Source organism: Esox lucius, chromosome 3 (genome assembly GCF_011004845.1).
Source record: "Esox lucius isolate fEsoLuc1 chromosome 3, fEsoLuc1.pri, whole genome shotgun sequence".
Classification (NCBI taxonomy): Eukaryota; Metazoa; Chordata; class Actinopteri; order Esociformes; family Esocidae; genus Esox; species Esox lucius.
Genome location: NC_047571.1, coordinates 17275061 through 17294944, shown reverse-complemented (window position 1 = coordinate 17294944; position 19884 = coordinate 17275061). Strand labels below are relative to the sequence as shown.

General features: G+C 41.5%; 1 protein-coding gene across 18 annotated transcripts in view; it reads right to left on the bottom strand.

Moving 5' to 3' along the window:
- Window positions 1–19884, bottom strand: part of obscnb (obscurin, cytoskeletal calmodulin and titin-interacting RhoGEF b) — a 75814-nt gene that overhangs the window by 24865 nt on the left and 31065 nt on the right. For 5 of the 18 annotated variants that reach the window (XM_034290168.1, XM_034290170.1, XM_029116992.2 and 2 more), the window contains 21 exons: window positions 19294–19560; window positions 18477–18743; window positions 17662–17928; window positions 16614–16688; window positions 15960–16028; window positions 15224–15295; window positions 14836–14922; window positions 14076–14174; window positions 13541–13627; window positions 8982–9248; window positions 8090–8356; window positions 7683–7949; window positions 6932–7198; window positions 5773–6036; window positions 5160–5438; window positions 4446–4703; window positions 3899–4165; window positions 3214–3489; window positions 2152–2178; window positions 824–1090; window positions 88–363 (listed from right to left, as the gene is read on the bottom strand). In XM_034290168.1, the coding sequence (XP_034146059.1) occupies window positions 88–363; window positions 824–1090; window positions 2152–2178; window positions 3214–3489; window positions 3899–4165; window positions 4446–4703; window positions 5160–5438; window positions 5773–6036; window positions 6932–7198; window positions 7683–7949; window positions 8090–8356; window positions 8982–9248; window positions 13541–13627; window positions 14076–14174; window positions 14836–14922; window positions 15224–15295; window positions 15960–16028; window positions 16614–16688; window positions 17662–17928; window positions 18477–18743; window positions 19294–19560 (4272 nt within the window). The remainder of the gene's footprint in view (window positions 1–87; window positions 364–823; window positions 1091–2151; window positions 2179–3213; window positions 3490–3898; window positions 4166–4445; window positions 4704–5159; window positions 5439–5772; window positions 6037–6931; window positions 7199–7682; window positions 7950–8089; window positions 8357–8981; window positions 9249–13540; window positions 13628–14075; window positions 14175–14835; window positions 14923–15223; window positions 15296–15959; window positions 16029–16613; window positions 16689–17661; window positions 17929–18476; window positions 18744–19293; window positions 19561–19884) is intronic. The other 13 variants (XM_034290169.1, XM_034290171.1, XM_034290174.1 and 10 more) reach the window with 13 other exon arrangements.

The following is a 19884-nucleotide window of genomic DNA, read 5'->3' as shown; positions in this document are numbered from 1 at the left end:
ACTGAAATTAGATGTAACTCATTTCCCTGTAAGACCATGACATAGAGGACATCGCTGTCAGAAAACACGTGAATTGGTTTGACAGACCTTTGACGTTGAGCATGGCCGAGGTGGACGCGGTGCCAGCTTGGAAGGTAACTTGGCAGCTGTCCCCGACATGTAGGTCCTTCAGCAGGAGCAGGTGGCGGCGGCCACTCTCAAAGGATACAATCTCGGTGGTGGGGGAATTCTTCACCAGCTTGCCGTTAATGAGCCAGCGGCAGCTTTTTACCTCACAGCGAGAGATGGAGCACTCAAACAGGGCTTCGCCACCATCAATGGTGTCCATGTTCTCAAGGCCTTGGACAATTTCAATGGGTTTGGCTGTAGGGGAGATGAGGGGAACAGGGAGATGGAGGATTCAAAGAAGGTCATCGCCTTGACTGAGAGAGAAAAAATCTTTTTTTATTTTATTACTGACACTTGCAGCTATTTAAACTTAACCAAGGCTTACAATGACAACCTGACAAAATTGCTGGACACACACATAAAATGACAACCACTGTCTTTGCATAGTCTTTGGCAAGTCTTTGACTTTCTGGTATCCATGTTGATACTTGTGCCAGGGGGTTTTCCTGACCAGTAAACCGACTGTAAGAAAATCTGTTCCTGATTATGTTTAGGTTGGGATGGAAGACAGGACAAATAAATCAATATTAGAAGAAAGCAAATCACCTGCTTGAAATCCCTATCTGTTACCCACAACAGCAAAAAGAGTACAAGCTTGAAGCTCGGAGGCAGGGTAGGTTAGCTAGGTGCTCTTTCCAAACGGAGAGAAGCTCACCTTCCACCTCCAGCGAGGCGACCACGCAGGTCCCCTCTGCCTCACAGGAATATGTCCCCCTGTCCTCAGTGGACACATGGCTTATGTACAAGCGAGCCACAGTCCAGTCCTGCTCCACTACCACCCTCTTGCCGTCAGGCTGCAATGGCCGGCCGTCTTTCTTCCACTGGGCCTTGACCGGCCGGGAGTACTGGCAGATGAACTCAGCAGGCTTGTCCTCAGCCACTCGAAGGTCCTGCATCTCGCTCACCACCTCTATCGTGGGGTCTGAGAGTGGGTGCAGGGGGCAAGTGTCAAAGGTCATATGACAAGGTCATCATGACTGACATGCACTGTCTTGACATGCCAAAAAAAGGACACTTGGGCTTTATAAATACCCCAGTACACCTTGGAGTATTTTGATTGATTTTACTTTTAGTTACTGGTGGTATCAGAGACGGGTTTCTGCTGCTTCGGAAAGCTCTTAGTCACAGTATGCTTTGATCCACACTGCATATTAAAGCTGTATCTCTTTCAGCACTTTAAGCAGTGAATAAATATGTATAATCCACCTGTAGGTACAGAATGTGGATTTTTACTTATTGGTGACATTTGTTTTTGTTACTCCAAACTGAAGGGGGAGTGAAAAGCCCAATCGTCTCAAGAGGTAGGGGGAGTCATAGTAACTAATCAATCAAGGAAAAAGGAGATAGGCCAGTGGGTAAATAGAGATGCCAGACAGTCAGGGCAGAGGTAGGAAGGGTTAGAGAGTTTTAGTCCTTGCAGGCTTGGGGCATTATAGAGCAGGGTGGATATGAGAGGAAGAGGAAGTCAGACAAAAGTGACTAGCCAGGGTGGATGGTAGTGATGGGAAGTTTGATTCTGTCTACTGACTCGGATCGTGATAAGTCGTTCTGTAAAAAGTTTGAATCTTTCACGTCATTTCGTTCATTAGAGTCAGTAATGCCTACATTTATGAAGTTCCTGCCTTGATAAATGTTGCCCTGCGAATGTACGTAGACATTGATCGTATAACTGAGCTGGAGGACCGGGTATGAAGTAGCCTAAGTGATCATGTTGCAGAAATCCGCTGTCAAATTTTCAAATTAATGATACAATTGAATGAGTCACTAGAAAAAATGATTTGTGAGTCTCGAGTCACTAAAAAGAGTCGTTCAAAGTGACCGAATCATTTGCAAACTGCACATCACTGGGTGGATGGGTGGAGCAGCACTGGGTGGATGGGTGGAGCAGCACTGGGTGGATGGGTGGAGCAGCACTGGGTGGATGGGTGGAGCAGTACTGCCCAACACCACAAGTGTCAGCTACTGAGTTTTCTCATGGCTCACATAATTTAGCAAAACAGGTCTCTCCCGCTGTACGAACAGGACATGAAAACCATGTTCAGATGAAATACTCCGTGCACACGTAGTCTCAACCTGTTTTTGAATTATCACCAGTGTTCACACATCACCTGCAAGTCAATACAGTACATCCCACATATTGCTATATAATGTGACGCAAATACTATTACAAGTTTCAAAGACCAGTTTTGCATGAGACTGACCTTATTGATTAATTACAAACTGGTTGCTTTGAATCCTGAATGCTGATTGGCAGATAGCCATGATATATGACACCATATACCATGGGTAGGACATCAAAGCACTATTTTTTTTAAAATGTTATTGCTCAGATGGTGTTGGTTACCAGTTTATAATTGCAATAAGGCAATCCAGGGGTTTGTGGTATATTGCTAATATACCACAGCTAAGCACTGTCCAAGCACTCCATGATGTATCATGCCTAAGAACCACTCTTATATATTGGCCGTATATATTGGCCATATACCACACCCCCTCATGCCTTATTGCTTACATATATCTCTTGTTGTTTACCAGTCAGATTAACTGGTGAAAACATCCTCTAATGCTGCAACAAACACTCATTCTAACTACTTGTGAAATTACTTAAATGTATGCTCGTGCATGGGAACATGCATGAATGAGAAACAAAAAAAGTTATTAGGTACTGATGTAATCATCCCAACATTGAGTTAGGTTGATTGAACTCTTGAGGACACCTGCATCATACTGTCAAAATTAGCATTGGACAAACAGCACATGTCCATTGCGGTGTTCTATATCTGTCTTTGAATTAAATGGGACCTGACTGTAAAAATGCACTGGTCTCCACAAATAAATAAATATTATAATTCAATATTGTGTCTGATCTAAATTGTCTCTGATGATTTCCTTTAGAGGAAAAGGTACACCGAATGTCTAGTCAGACTCTTTTCTAGACAGTCCCTCACTGTTTGACCATTGATGCTGCAGGGTCCCAAGAAAAGAGCTGGATCAAGTCACTCTCCTCCTCTCAATCCCATCGGCTCCTCCAGTTCTTCCTGATACCTTTGACTAAGAGTTTGGCATAGGACACCAGACTTCGTGCTTTGAACGTGACTGTGCCCGAGGCGTCCGGAGTCAGGTCTTTCAGGGTGAGGGTGTGGACATGGTTGGGGCTCAGGCCTATCTCACTGGAGCGGCTGTTCTGGAGAAGCGTTCCGTCCAGCCACCACTGCACCTCCCCAGCCCGTACGCCTTGGGACAGCTGGCAGGAGAAGGTGGCCCACTCGCCCATAAAGACATCGATGCTCTTTAGGCCATGCACTATGAGGACCTCTGCCTCTGCAGAGTAGTGGAGACACAGTCACACACTCCCTTCGGCTACTTCCAGTCACACTCACCCCATGCTCTCGCACTGCCAGCCTACTGAGTAATAAAGATAACTACAACCTTCACCAGGTTCATTCTTACATTAAACCTTCACCTTCAGGTGGGAAAGCACGTCTGCCGGATATGTAACATTACACTGAAAGTCAACCCTCTTTATTTAATCCAGGATTGGAATTTTCTATTAAACGTGAGTGGTTTTCCATTGACAATTACATCCTATGACTGAACACGCCTTTGTGGTGTTCACAAAGGCTACAACCAAAGGCATTTTGAAACCGATGACAATTAATTCCTGGATTCTTCAGAAAAGAAAAGATAAGATATGGAAATGGACCCTCCCAGAGGTGTAATGACATTATACCTTGCACTGTCAGCGATGCCGTGGTCAGCTGGTCGCCAGCATCGCAGGTATAGTAGCCGTTGTCCTCTGGCTCCAGGTTGTGAACGATGAGCTCATGAACGCAGCCCTCCTGCCTCATCTCATACTTCTTACCAGCCTGGAGGACTACGCCTCCCTTCCTCCACTCCACATGAACGCCCGACCTGGAGAGCTCACAGCGCAGAGCGACATCATCACCCTCCTGGGCTTCCTGGTTCTTCAGCTCCTTCTGGAAGAAGGCCGGGGCACCTGGTGGAAGGAGACACGACAGTGTTGGACAACAGAGGACGTGCTGGGGCTGTGGACCCAATGGACGGGAGAGTAAGACGGCTCTGCTGGTATATGTTGACTGGACAATGGGTGCATGGTAGCTGGCAGAAGCCGAGAGAGTCAAGTGTCGTGGGAGAACTCATTGCCGACTTTATCTTGATCCACAGAATTCACTTTTAGTGTTGGGATGGTAACTATGTAGCTGTACCATTGGATGCAGTGCAGACGATCCAGACTTTTCTAGTGCATCATTGATTACCTTCCACAGTCAATGTGACGGTGCACTTCTCATCCCCGGTATCACAGCAGTAAGTCCCAGAGTCCTCCATCTCCAGGCTGTGTATGCGGAGCTGCTGAAGAGTTCCATTCTTCCGCAGGTCATACTTAAGTCCTGCTTTGATGGCCACATCATTCCTGCTCCAGGTGACAGTGGCCACTGGCTCGGAGACTGTGCAGGACAGGGTAACTGTCTCGCCCTCCAGGGCCACTGTATCGTGAGGCTTCTCTAGGATTAACGCTGTAGATACGGGAAATCCCACAATGTAATGCACTCTGAGTGTCAAGTGTTATGTGCTGTGTACTGTATGTCAAAACAGCATTTATTTCTATGGCCAGTGAGGTGGCTCTACTTTCACAGGTCTACACTTACAGTAGCATGCTAACGATAACAATAAAGAACATTTTCATTACTCAACTGATGGATATTGAATTTAGTGAAGGGATACCATACCATACCAGTGACAACCATCTTGTTGTCAACTTCATTCTATAGAATCTTTATAGACAAAGATGCTATGAAAAGAAAAGCCAGGACTATGGCCATCACACATCTAAAGAAAGGTTAGGATGGAATGGGTGATGTTGCAGAGCAGATGAACAGAAGCTGTTCCAATTGGCCAAGACAAAGCTGTTTGTTGGAAGATAGAGATGGAGGGATAGAGGACAAGGTGGCCATTTTTAACGTCTCTATTACCTTTGGGCTTCTCCTCCACCAGTAAGCTGGCAACAGTTTTCTCGTCGCCCACCACAAACGCCACGTCCCCTGAATCATCCGGAGTGACCATCTGGAGGGTCAGCCGGTGAACTCTGCCCTGACAGGTCATCTGGTTCAGGTCATTGTTCTGGAGGAGGTTATCGCCCAGCCACCATTCTCCATTGGTCACGTCCTCCTGGGACAACTCACACGCGAACACAGCATTCTGCCCGGTAGTCACTGTGATGTCGTGTAGCTCCCGAATAATGCGTACCGACTCTGGAGGTGAATGAATGTGATGATGGCGGATTGAGAGAAACAAAGGCTCCCAGGGTCATGTTTCCCAGGGGATTCAGTGAGGTGTAACACTTGTGTTATGACACTAATCACATCCCAAATTAAGAGTGAGCTATAAGCAGGATGAACAATTGCACCCCAAGAGATGGAGTTCTACTTGATAAAGAGTACAATATAACACACTGGCAACACCAAAACACACGGCTAACATGTCGGACGGTAGGCAAATATATAAAATATATCTATCACAACAGAGGATAAAATAGGGTCACAGAAAAACCAGCAGAGACACGTGAATACAGAGCAGCTTTATTACCTTTGACGGTCAGGGTGGCAGTGCTCTGCTTGTCCCCAGTAGTACAGGTGTACTCCCCAGCGTCCACAGCCTTCAGGTTGTGAATTGTCAGGGTGTAGACGGTACCCTTGTGCTCCAAGGAATACTTATCCCCCTCGGTGAGGAGCACAGAGCCCCTTCTCCAGGTCACCATGCTCTCAGCACTTATCTCACAGGTCAGGGAGACACTACCCCCCTGCGTTGCCTCTTGGCTCTCCAGCTCCTTCTTGAACACCACAGGGGCCCCTGTTGGGACAGCAAGATAACAACAGACCACCTCAGGTTCCCAGGCGGATGGAGATACAACCCTGTTTATGTGAGCGTTTCACTTTGTAAGTCACAATACATACAATTCTTGGTGATTCGGACTAGATTTCCAATTCACTGCCTTTCTCAAATGTCCAATCTACATTCACTGATATAAAGTTCTGAAACCCAGCTAACTCTGTGACTAGCAAACATCCTGCTAACTCATCTGAAAATCCCAGCCACAGTGATTGATTTACAAGCCAAACGCATTAAAGCAGTGCTTAACCTGAACAGAAATATGTATTGGTCCTTATTTTGGATGCCAATAGTACCAGTTCTGTTTCTTAATTATTTCTATTGAATGTTGCATACATTTAAAATATTTAAGTTGTTTTGGTTGCTTATTGGTTGGTTATTATCCATATAACCATTCAACTTAAATACACCTTTTATTAAGACACCAAGAATGGCTCCAGTTATTGGGGTACAATGGGAAATGGTTAGGTAAAGATGAATGACACATACATATATTATATAATCCCTTACCTCAGACTATACAGTATATGTAGCCTTTCATTTCATTTTGCACTCCACACCTCAGTCAGGCTGTAAAATGGGTTTGGAATGGACATAATAACTCTTGGCATACAAGAATGATGATGAGTCAAATTTGAGTGATTGCAAGACTCATATGATACATATATCATATAGCCTCTTACCTTAGACTATACAGTATATGTACCTTAACCTTAAAAAGTCAGGCTGTACAATGAGAATGGAAATGGGTAAGTACCTGTATATAGTATATAACCTCTTACCTTAGATTATACCCTATACAGTTCACCATTCACTTAAGACTGTAGATGGCATAAACTGGGTTTGGGGCCCTTACCTCGGACGGTCAGGCTGGCGGTGGAGGTATGACGGCCCACGGTGAAGGTCACAGTGCCCGAGTCGGCCTGGGTGACCCCCCTGAGGGTGAGGCTGTGCACCTTGCCCTGGGCACGGATCAAGTTCATCTCATTGTTCTGCAGAGGGACGTCAGCAAGCTTCCACTGGACGTCCTTGGCATTCTCATGAGACAGATGGCATTCAAAGTAGACATCCTCCCCTTCAAGTACCGAACAGCTGTTCAAGACCTTCACTATGGTCACCAGCTCTGTTTGATAAAGTCAGTCAGTGTTACTGGCTATTAGACAATCCTTGTCTAAATGGGGTGTTAATGTTTAGCTGCCAAGAGATACATTCAGTACAGTTACAGAACAGAAACAACTGTGACAAGCAAAGTGAAAGAGACGCACAGTTGCTCCTGTCAACATAGAAGAAAGACAAAGTGGTGGTATTAAGGTCAATCTTCTTAACAGCCAGGTGGAATTTTAACAGAGGTAGAAGTGAAGAGGAAGATGGAAGTGTGAAGGAGATGAAGGACATTGGATGAATTAACTGAATGAGGAAATGGGTGAAGATCCCCCAGAGGTTTTCATTCTGAGCTCTTTAGGACTATTGTCCTTCAAAGTCATGTGTGATTAGTCTTGTGGGAATCACTCAGGTTGGAAAGTGGTTGGTAGGGAAAGAGTGAAATACAGTAAGAAGAGAAACGCTGTGGTTGAAGGTTAAATAGAGACAATGCAGAAGTCCCCTACCCTGCACGGTGAGCGTGGAACAAGTCTTCTGGTAACCCGTATCACAGATATACTCCCCAGAGTCAGAACCTTGTAGGTTATAGATGATCAGCTTTACGACGGCCCCTTCCTGTTTCAGCTGATACTTGTTGTTAGACTCCAGAACCCTGGTGCCCTTGCTCCAGACAACGCTGGCCCCGGGTTTGGTGATTTCACATCGGAGGATTGCAATCTCATCTGCGTCCCAGTCTAGATTCTGTAGTCGGGTTTTGAAATAAACTGGTAGGGCTGGGTAGAAATAGTGGAGTTTGGGAGAAACAAGACAGTAACAAGTTTTGAAGGCTTTTGACCACAGTTGTTAGATAAATGAGGGAAGGTCTGATTTCGTTCAACAACTGCTAAACTGGGAGAGGTTTTTCTTAGCATACCCTTTACAGCAAGGTGTGCTGTGGATTTCCGGTCACCACTGTCACAGGTGTAGCAGCCAGAGTCTTCTGGGTCTAAGCTGTGGATGACTAGTCTGACGCTGTGCCCTTCCTGGAGGATTTCATACTTGGCACAGGCACATAGACCCACCTCCCCCTTCCTCCATTCCACAGACACCCCAGGTTTAGAGAGCTCACAGTGCAGGGTAACACTGGACCCCTCCTCAGCCTCTTGGCTCTGCAGTTCTTTGGTGAAAATGACTGGGATAGCTGACAAAGCAAAATCCCATGAGATAAATTATAAGTCTACACTTCAATTTCTGACACAGAAAAATGAGAAATGGTATTAATTATGCGCAGGGTACCAAACGAGCATATGGTCTAGGTCTAGGTCGCCTGGGCTCCAGGGGCTCCCGAACATAAAAAAGAAAATACATTTTCATTCTATTTATTATTGTTTTACATTTTAGTAATTTAGCAGGCACTCGTATCCACAACAACTTAAAGGAGTGCATACATTTTCATAAAATCAAACCCACAACCCAGAGGTTGGAAGCATCATGTTTTAACCAAGTGTGCTACAGTATATGGGAAATGTAGCTTTCATTTAGTTTTCGGGCATTTTACATTGGGGTTCCTCTGATAACATTTCCTCTGACGACATTTCTCAAAGCCTGAGGGCAAAATGTGTGCTGTACAAAAGTAATAGCAAGAAATGAACTTTAAAACAACAAGACTTTCACACCTGGCAAAATGTCTGGAAATGTAGAAAGATAGGGTTTAAAAACATCAGAATCACTTTTCCAGGGTAATAGTTTTGTTGTATAACTGCTTTTACTTGATGTTGATGTGTCAGTAAAAAAATGGGGCAGCAGTGAAAAGGTCTTCATCCTACCATTCACTTTCAGGCAAGCCGAGGTCTCTGTGTCTCCAGTTTGACAGTGGTAGCTTCCCGTGTCTTCAGGTTTCAAATCACAAATCTGCATCTCCATGCTACATCCTGTTTGCTTCATCTGGTACTTTTCCCCAGACTTCAACACCTGTGTTCCCTTCCTCCATTCCACAGATACCCCAGGTTTAGAGAGCTCACAGTGCAGGGTAACTCTGGCCCCCTCCTCAACCTCTTGGCTCTGCAGGTCTTGGGTGAATGTGACTGGAAGAGCTGGGCAATTAGGAATTGAAATAAGTATCTATGCCAACTGGGACAAGGATTAAAAAAAAAGACATAGCTAAATTATGATGTTAATTGTCCAGGAGAATATCTCAGTTTGGAGAGGCTCAATATATGGTGACACATTAAAAGATCATTTAAGAGTGCTCTATTCTCAGGTTGGTGTTCATCCATCTAGGTCAACAAATATTAGAAGACCTGAGTGTGTCCCACCACCATATAGTGGTTTACACATCATTTGACAACGCCAGTCCAGCGAGTCCAGCACTGCAAGAGGAATCCGGGTCTCTGTCTAGATTCAATATTGTACACAGAATATACCTAGTATATAATATTCTAACTATTAAAAAGGAGTCTACAATGAGGAACAACAAGGCCAACAATAGACAACAAAGAAAAAAACTGCAAAGTTGCAGGAGCAACTGGTTTCACTACCAATATTGATTCATTAGATATTCTGCACTTGACAGATGGAAGGGAACATAGCCGAAGAAATCTGTGTTGTATCCAAAACCTTATCCAAACACTGTCCACAACCATTAGTGTAGCTTTCTTTATTTTTACTGCCATTTTAGAAGCATGGCAAACTATATGCAGATAAAACAAAGCTTTTAGGAAAGAGACAAAAATCTACTTTGCAAATAAAAGAGTAAATACTTTCCCAGTAAATCCACACAGCTTTCCAAAACACTAAACCATGTTCAGAGATGTTAGTTTATTTTCTGCATGGAGCCTGGATTTGAATACTTTTGAAGAAAGTTCCTTGTTCACAAAAACTCTTCTTATTGGTCCAAGAAACAGAAGGGTTCCATCTGATTGGTCCCAGTTGTTTGTCCAGATCAAGATCATATGGGTAAAGCAAAGGGTCTCTGGCTATGACACTTTGGTTAGGAATGTATCTTGTTTTTTTACAAAACCATTAATTTCTACATAAACAATGACTATAGGTGTCTCCAACTGAAATATGGATCCAACAGTAGAGGATTGGAAGACTTCAGTAGTCAGTCATAAGTAACAAATAATAAAATGTTTCCTTAAAATACACCATAAGCAAGCTATTTCAAAGTAAACAAAGCTTAAGTCATCAAACAGCGTGTATTTATATTAACACCGACCGACACTCTCGTTGACAATGTCACTTGTAACAAAAGAAAACCACTGACAACAAAGTGCCAAGCTATTCATCCTTATACTTCCCTACCATATACTTTGGTCACCTAGGTCTGAAATACTGATGAGGCTATGAGGCTAACTTCAGGAAGTCAAGTTATTTTGCACTGGGACAGTTATACATTTTATAAGAACCTAACAATCTCTTAAAAGAGCAGACTGGAATGACCAGCAGTGATGCAAAATCCATATAATTACATATTGGAATATTCTGAAACAAGCCTTTTTACTTTTTTAGCTTGTTCTTCAACATTTTAGATTTGTAGTTTGCAATCTGTCTGAGAGAGAACTCCTGCTAAAATAAATTTGCAGAGCAAATAGTAAGCTTTGCATTGGATTAAATTTGATATCAGAGCAGGATGAAGATGCTACGGTACGGAGACACGTGAAATCACATTCAGTCACCCTTGGATTTATTACATTCATTTCAGATGAAAGAAATCTGCATTTCTTAATGTAATAAAATGTGGCAAATACATAAACATATAAATAAAATGAAAGCAGCATCCACTACACTGCAGTTGCCTGAGTGGGCACAGAGGCCAGCCAATTTTGTGAGGTCTCTGAAAAATGTCCAGCACTAAGAACCAGCAAAAGCCACAAGGAAAGGGGAGCAAACTGAAAGGCTAAAATAATTTTGTGACACTACTTGCCTTAAGAAAGAAAGTAAATTTTTTTATAAGTATAGCATGAAAATAGCTAACATTTTCCCAGCAGGGGCTTCTATTGTGCTGTCTTCCACTGTAACCTTCTGGAGCTCCGGTTTGGGAGTAGTTGAAGTCAACATAGAGACTATGACAAAACACCAATATGATACCCTAACTGCCCTAACATGAATGATGCAGAAAAAATATATACTAATTGAGTCACAATGTCATAAACTTTACATACATGTAGATCCTATGTGACCACTAGACAGGTTTAATATAAACAGGACTGTGTTTTTTCCTAAAAGGGGCTTTTTATGTTTTCTTTTTTCTATGGTTTTCACCTTCTGTTTGAGGGGAGTGGGAGCATGAGTCAAATATACTACCAATAGAACACAACATTAGCTACACATTCCTAAAGCAACAAATATTAATTTATAAATACATTTGCCAAAGAGCATCCGTTCTTACACCATGCATTCATTAAACAATTATAATAAACTGAATTGAACAACACAGTATTTCAACTGATGTAACAGATGAAACACTAGTTAAATAGACTGTTAGCTTGTATTCCTAGCATGTGCTTCTACTACAGTCTTATTTTCTAAAATCAGCTCCTTCTGGGGCTCTTGATTGGGCATGGCATGGCTATAACAAAACATAAAATGGTGATGGTGTATACAGTGCCCATAGTAAGTCTTCACCCCCCTTAAACCTTTTCACATTTTGCTGTGTCAGTTCCCCCCCACTTATCTGTCCATCAGTGCTCCCCGAGGAATATGACTTCGCTTGAAAAGTTTTGTAAGGAATGCAATCTTCAAGTCACAGTTGTGATTATTGTGATTATTATAGGTTGGGCCAATCAAGGACATTTACCTCTTGATTGCTCAGCGACTCCACTGTAACTGTATGTTTCAGATAGGTGCCATTCATTCCAGTTTCACCTTTCTTGCAGAGGGCTCAAGGATGTTTTCCTCAAGGATGTTTCTCTAAATCGCTCTTTAATTTTCTATCCGGACATGAAACATTTCTATAACATGATGCTGCCAACTCCATGCTTCACAATATGGATGGTGTTCTTAGAATGATGACATATTGGGTTTGAACAAAAAATAACACATTGCATTTAGCCCAAACAATTACATTTCTTCTAAATGTATTGTCACACAGCTACATAATCTCTTGAGTATTTTCTTGTAATTATTCAAACGGGGTTCAAGGAGGGTTAACTATCCCACCATCCAGGACAGATTTGTAGATTGGTTGAAATGATGTACATTTCAATTCAGCAATAATATCCTGCAAACCTATGAAATTTGCCTTGGCCCCTTGGAAGCCTGTCTAACCAGTTTCCTACTTCTCGGGTTATCCAGTTTTGGAGGGACAGCCTGGTCTTGGTGGTGCTGCAGAACTCCCACTTGTTAAAAATCATCTCAGACATGGTCCAAGAGATATTCAAGGCCTTTGACATTATTTGTTCCTTAGTTATTTAAAAGCTCCTTGGTGCTTATTATTTAGTGCCGGCTTTGGAATTCATAAGCAAATGGATGCCACTTACGGAAACTACTGATTTTATCATGAAATCATGTGATTCAATACAGTTAAAGACAGGTGGACTCCAAGTAACACAGTGTGGGATTCTGAAGGTGAATGGTTAGACCTGAGCTAACTAAAGATTGTTTTTACAATTTTAAAGGGGTTGGAGACTTGTCCAATTCTAATATAACAGTTTTGTGTTTTATAGTTCAATTTTATAATTATAAAAATAAATACAACCTGAAAGTGTAGAATATAGTCTGTAGATATTCTTACTAAAATGTGTTCAACTCTAAGGCACAGTCACAACAAAATATGAAAATTGCAAGTCACACAAACAGAAAACCTGACATTAAATCAGGTTTAGTGAATGACAACCATCATACATGCTATACACAAGTTTAATCAGAGACCCCAAAATGAGTCCAGAATGCTAATGTTGCAAATAATGTGCACTTAAACAGATGTGAGGAGATTATGCATAGGCATGCTGAACAGACAACAGACAACTTGTCTTTTTCTAGGGGCTTTAACATCTGTGTTCCCTTTCTACTAGCTCAATTCTGGGGATGGAAGGTTCAGCACGCTTTAGAGCTATAGCAGAACACCAAAGTGACTACCAAACGTAACTTGATATTTTCTCTGGAAAGCAGGAAGCTCAACCAAACGCACATGCAACGTTATACAATTTTATACCATTACTTTTTGTACTGGCCTAGCCTTTTTAAGCAAGTGCCATCCTCTTACCAAGTCAGCTACATGGAACCACAACAATTTTAGTGACATCTGATTGCCTTTCATAGCCACCATAGCAAATGAGAGACAAACACACAACAAGCTTACTGGACACACAATCAGGACCCAAGAAAGATGTTTGCTTGAGTAGACTGGCTAAAACGCAGACGTTCCTATGAGGAAAGTACCCACCATGAGCTTTTAGAACGGCCTCCTTTGCAAATGTCTCCTCCCTCAGGGGCTCCATTTTAAGAGTGGCAGGAGCAACAGGATTAGAGGCTATGACAGAACACCAAAATCACTACATACTCTCAAAATGTGATACACAATGCTGAAGCCACAAAAGATGTTCTCTTAAACATATACAAATGAGTGCAAGCTACTACGCACAGATACGATTCAAGGAGACAACAGATAACTCGTCTTTCCAACCAAGGGGCTTCTACTGGCTTCTTCTCTACAGTTTATTTCTTAAGTTCCATAGCAGGAGTAGCAGGAGCAAAAGCAGGCTTAGAGACTATAACAAGACACGATAATAACTAAACATAATTTTAATGCATTTCAATTGTTATTGTCTTTTGCTATTGTTTCCTAAACTTTTTCCTTCTGGAGCCATGGTTTGGTGGCAACAGAAACAGCAGTTTTGGCAAAACACCACAGCTGAATATTCTCTAACTTAATTCCAACATGAGCTCTACAATAGAAAACAGTTTTTTTCTTCTCCTACCATGCACATCTACTTCTGTCTTCTTTTCAACTGTCTCCTTGTAGGGCTCTTTGGTTGCTTGCTTCAGAAGCTCCTGCTTTCTGGGAGTGACTAAAGGAGCTGAGGGTTTAAACATTTCACTTTAAATCTCACTCTGGGTTGTGTAAGGTCACAAAAGCATGCCCTCCAAGTACGCAGAGGCTAAAAAGGACAAGCAACTGAAGGTGACAGCGTGTACAGACAGACAAGGTTAGCATTCACATACAAACTAAAGATCGCCACTGGCAAAAAAAAAACCTGTTGTATTTCCCTTTTTCGAAGACTGATGGATGACGAACCAAATTTGTAGTTAATTTCTGACAAGTGAACAAAAATAACATTTTGTTAATTACAACCAAGCCACCATTTTAATCCTCCCTGTGCACCTGACTAACAGAGGAAGGGCATAATCTGTACAGAGTATTTGAAAGTTCTTCACTGGAAATAAAAATTAAACCAGTAATCTTTTTTCAATTATTCAGCAAATCTGCACAATCAATAGTACAACTAAAACTGATTACCTGACTCGTTGCATTGCTCAGACACAGAGTTTACAGTATTTTGATCACTGGCTATCTTTATTGGTTGCCATCTGCCTAGTCAGATTTACATTTGTCTTTGCGTTATACAACCAATCTGATAATAATGTGATTTAGAAATGCAACACATTTTTCTTGACATTTTCAATCCTCAACCAACTGAAGGACAAGTCAACAGCACAGATTGAGCCAAGCGTTCCTACCACAGACTTCTACTGCTCCCTTTGTCTCCAACTTGATATGCCCTTCTTTAGGGACTACAGGACCCACAGGCGTTGGAACTACAGACACTATAAAACATGAAATTAAAATCAACTGAAAATCTAAAAAATTATTATTGTGAAAAACTTTAACAGTGCCATTAAAAACATAGCCAGCAATAACTCTGATTCCACATTCCAAACTTTATAACTACATAATGCAAATACAATAACAACACCATTATGCAATTTGTTAAATTTTAAAAATGACAGACTGATAGAAGATCTGACAACAAAATTTTTTCAAGGATGCTTACTAGCATAAATAAATCAACAACATTCCCTGACACAAACAACAACTTGAAACAAAGGCCAAACTTTCCAAATCTACCTTCTTCCTTTTTGACCTTCTGCTTCTTGATGTCTTTTTCTGAGATGAGTGAGGGAGAGGGTGGCTTCGGTGCTGTCATAAAACATTGTTGGTATGACAACCACAACATTTGTTAGCCTGACACCAACCAACAGATAGCTGGTCTTTTTCTAAGGGCTTTAACATCTGTGTTCCCTTTCTACTAGCTCAATTCTGGGGATGGAAGGTTCAGCACGCTTTAGAGCTATAGCAGAACACCAAAGTGACTACCAAACTTAACTTGATAATTTCTCTGGAAAGCAGAAAGCTCAACCAAACGCACATGCAACGTTATACAATGTTATTCCATTACTTTTTGTACTGGCCACTAGCCTTTTTAAGCAAGTGCCATCCTCTTACCAAGTCAGCTACATGGAACCACAACAATTTTAGTAACACAGATTGCCTTTCAACCAAACCAAAAAGTGGACATCTGTAACATGACAAAACTACAAATACCAAAGTGCAGGACAAACCTGTAATATGCATATCTGACAAAACAACCAACACAGTAGACAATGTAATCATTACCATTAGAGAATTAAAGACTTCCACACCCAGCTCCAGCATGACTACTTTTGTGCTTTTGGGACAACAGCAGAAGCTGGTGGCATCAGCCTGTGATAGCAGGCTGTCTAACTCAACAATGCATACTAACTGTTACATAAACTGGAAAGCAAAAAACATGGTCACAACAAGTGTGAATCACAAACAGTACCTTCTGTCTGTTTGGTCTCCTGCTTCAGGGCATCCAGTGGTGTAACTTCAGGGATTGGAGGTTTCAAAACTGCGATAAATCAGGCCAAAAAAAAAACATCCAACAATGCAATATCTCAAATTGTACCTTCAACAACACTGGTAAAAATACTGCTAAAGCTATCAGTCAAGAAATGTTCCACACAACTGCAGCCAAAGAAAAAACAATGACCGGGCAAAACATCTGTCAACAATAAAACGATAGCAACAGACAGAGACACAAATGCCATTTCTACTGAGATTATTCAAATAAGTGAATATTGAGAATATGGGCAACAAATCAAGCAAAAACTTAAAACCAGCCAACCGCATGAACAGAGAAAAATAATGCCCATTCACAAACAAGACACCTGACAAAGCCAAACCGCAACTAACAGATAACAGAACAGACCAACTGAAAACATCTGAGACCATTCATCCTGTAACGTAAGCAATAAGTGAAAACCAACAGACAACATGGATGGATTCTAGGAGCAATAAAAGGAGAGGAAATCTTTCCACACAGTAAAATGATAAACAGTGGAACAAACAACTACAACAATACATAAGCGTTTACAGACATATCTTGAAAGGCTAAGCAATAAAACAAAATGTTAATCTCCTTGTCTTTCCCTACCATCTCCTCTTTTTGTCTCTTTGTTCAGTGGCTCCACCTGTTTGGAACCTATAGATGGAGCTGAAGTCTTGAGAGCTGTGATAAAACATCAAATATAAAACCTCATAACCCATAACTTAGAATAGCAGCAAACCTTGTTTGGGAAGGCCATAATCCTTTAATAGACACGTAGAAATACATTCTCAGACCACTGCCCCTTCCCCTCCAAAATGTGGAAGGAAACACATTTGAAGGCATGACAGAGATATTCACATAAACTGCACTTGAACTCAAGTTGTGTACTAATGCAACCCTCTTCTTCAAGATTGTCTTGACACAGTCTGTGACAGAAATTGGACAGACTGGACGGACAAGAGCAGCAGAAGCAAGCCCCAGGCCTAGACACACTGGTCAAAGCTCTAGAGGAACCATGAATGTGCGGTTGAATCCCCAGCAAATGCCATGGAAGATGGTAAGAAACGTTTCACCAGTCTGAAGCATTCCTTTTTTGGAAGGCTTCTAACACTTTCGTCAGCCAGCTGAGTTAAACAGGCAAAGGAAAAGTCACCAGTGTTTGGAAACTCTCTCACAGACTATACAAAAAAAGGTTTTACTCTACAGCAACAACATCAATTGGCATAGTTACACTCACTATTATGGACAGATAAATTGAAGGTAAATGTTATAGAAATATGTTGCAGTTTTTGTCAGAAAAGCATCACACCTTTGATTCAGTGTGATGAAGACTGGAAAATCTGAGAATAAGAGTCAAAATTCTTTCACAAGGAAGATGGGGATTCTAATAGGCTCATTAGCCTCAAAAGATGGAATTGCTTGTTGTTCATGTGCGTAAGCGATAAGAGGGTGCATACCATAGTTACTCGTACAGATGATTAACAGGTAGGGCTTCCAGGAATAATTGAGTTATAACTCTTGACTTGGTATCTGGGTAAGTGTCTTACTGTCTTTTTAATTATCGCCAACATATTTTAAAATATTACGTTTAGAAGGTACGCTAATTGTATGTCCGGTCTAATGAATTAGAATGTAAACATGTTAACTCTCTTACCCTTAACCTTGAGACTGCATGTAGTCTTCTGGTCTCCACACACACAGCTGTAGTCTCCGCTGTCTTCTGGTTCAACTTTGCTGATCAGGAGTTCACTCACAGATTTCTTCTGCTTCATCTGGTACTTTTCCCCAGACTTCAACACCTTTGTTCCCTTCCTCCATTCCACAGACACCCCAGGTTTAGAGAGCTCACAGTGCAGGGTAACACTGGCCCCCTCCTCAGCCTCTTGGCTCTGCAGCTTTTTCATGAACGTCACTGGCTGAGCTGATGAATAAAACAAGACCATGTATTGTAATTGTAACTGCAGCAACACATGATTTTTCAACTTATGACAATGACAACAAGTAATCCAAACAGATAATGGAGACACTATGTAAAGCTTTGATAACCCTAAACAATTTAATCTACACCTCTATGACAATGAAAATATCGTGTTCAGCCAATATGACAATACGCAGGTGCAACTGAGAAGTTCAAAACATTTGACCAAACGGAATAACATAGTTCAAACAGATCGACTGACACAAACACACACACACACACAGATGGACAAACAGAAGACAGAGACAGATCAGACATCAATAAAATTAAACATAAAGACACAAAACACTGGCACCAAGACCAAACATCTAAAGAAACATCCAGACAGGCCAAAACAAATGAGACAATGATTGTATGATTGTATTTGTGAGGAAAATACATTTTGATTTTGAAAGTTATAAAATGCATTTGACAATACTGACAAACAAAGAAAAAAGATGTGTTAAACAACCGTGTTGTTGTGCACACAGTAATAATAAGCATCACTCTACCACAGATCTTCAGTTTGGCTGTAGTCTTCTGGTCTCCACACACACAGCTGTAGTCTCCGCTGTCTTCTGGTTCAGCTTTGCTGATCAGGAGTTCACTCACTGAGTCTTTCTGCTTCATCTGGTACTTTTCCCCAGACTTCAACACCTGTGTTCCCTTCCTCCATTCCACAGATACCCCAGGTTTAGAGAGCTCACAGTGCAGGGTAACACTGGCCCCCTCCTCAGCCTCTTGGCTCTGCAGCTTTTTCATGAATGTCACTGGCTGAGCTGATGAATAAAACATGACCATGTATTGTAATTGTAACTGCAGCAACACATGATTTTTCAACTTATGACAATGACAACAAGTAATCCAAACAGATAATGGAGACACTATGTAAAGCTTTGATAACCCTAAACAATTTAATCTACACCTCTATGACAATGAAAATATCGTGTTCAGCCAATATGACAATACGCAGGTGCAACTGAGAAGTTCAAAACATTTGACCAAACGGAATAACATAGTTCGAACAGATCGACTGACACAAACACACACACACACACACAGATGGACAAACAGAAGACCGAGACAGATCAGACATCAATAAAATTAAACATAAAGACACAAAACACTGGCGCCAAGACAAAACATCTAAAGAACCATCCAGACAGGCCAAAACAAATGAGACAATGATTGTATGATTGTATTTGTGAGGAAAATACATTTTGATTTTGAAAGTTATAAAATGCATTTGACAATACTGACAAACAAAGAAAAAAGATGTGTTAAACAACCGTGTTGTTGTGCACACAGTAATAATAATCATCACTCTACCACAGATTTTCAGTTTGGCTGTAGTCTTCTGGTCTCCACACACACAGCTGTAGTCTCCGCTGTCTTCTGGTTCAGCTTTGCTGATCAGGAGTTCACTCACTGAGTCTTTTTGCTTCATCTGGTACTTTTCCCCAGACTTCAACACCTGTGTTCCCTTCCTCCATTCCACAGATACCCCAGGTTTAGAGAGCTCACAGTGCAGGGTAACACTGGCCCCCTCCTCAGCCTCTTGGCTCTGCAGCTTTTTCATGAATGTCACTGGCTGAGCTGAAGAATAAAACATGACCATGTATTGTAATATACAGCAGAAATAAAAGATTTTTCAACTTATGACAATGACATAGTCAGGGGTGGGTAGTAACGTGTTACAAGTAACGCATATGAGTAAAAGAGTACAGTTTCAGAGGAACTAGTACTTTTCTATACTTTCTTTACTCTTACTCAAGTATTTTTTTTTTTAAATAAATCGTACTCTTTACTCCTTTACATTTAATCTACTCTTTCCTAACAATTTTGTCTTCAGTCGTTTGTCAAAAAATATTGAGTTTTTTCGTTTAGTTATTTGATTTGAATTTGGGTGTTCCGTTCCGC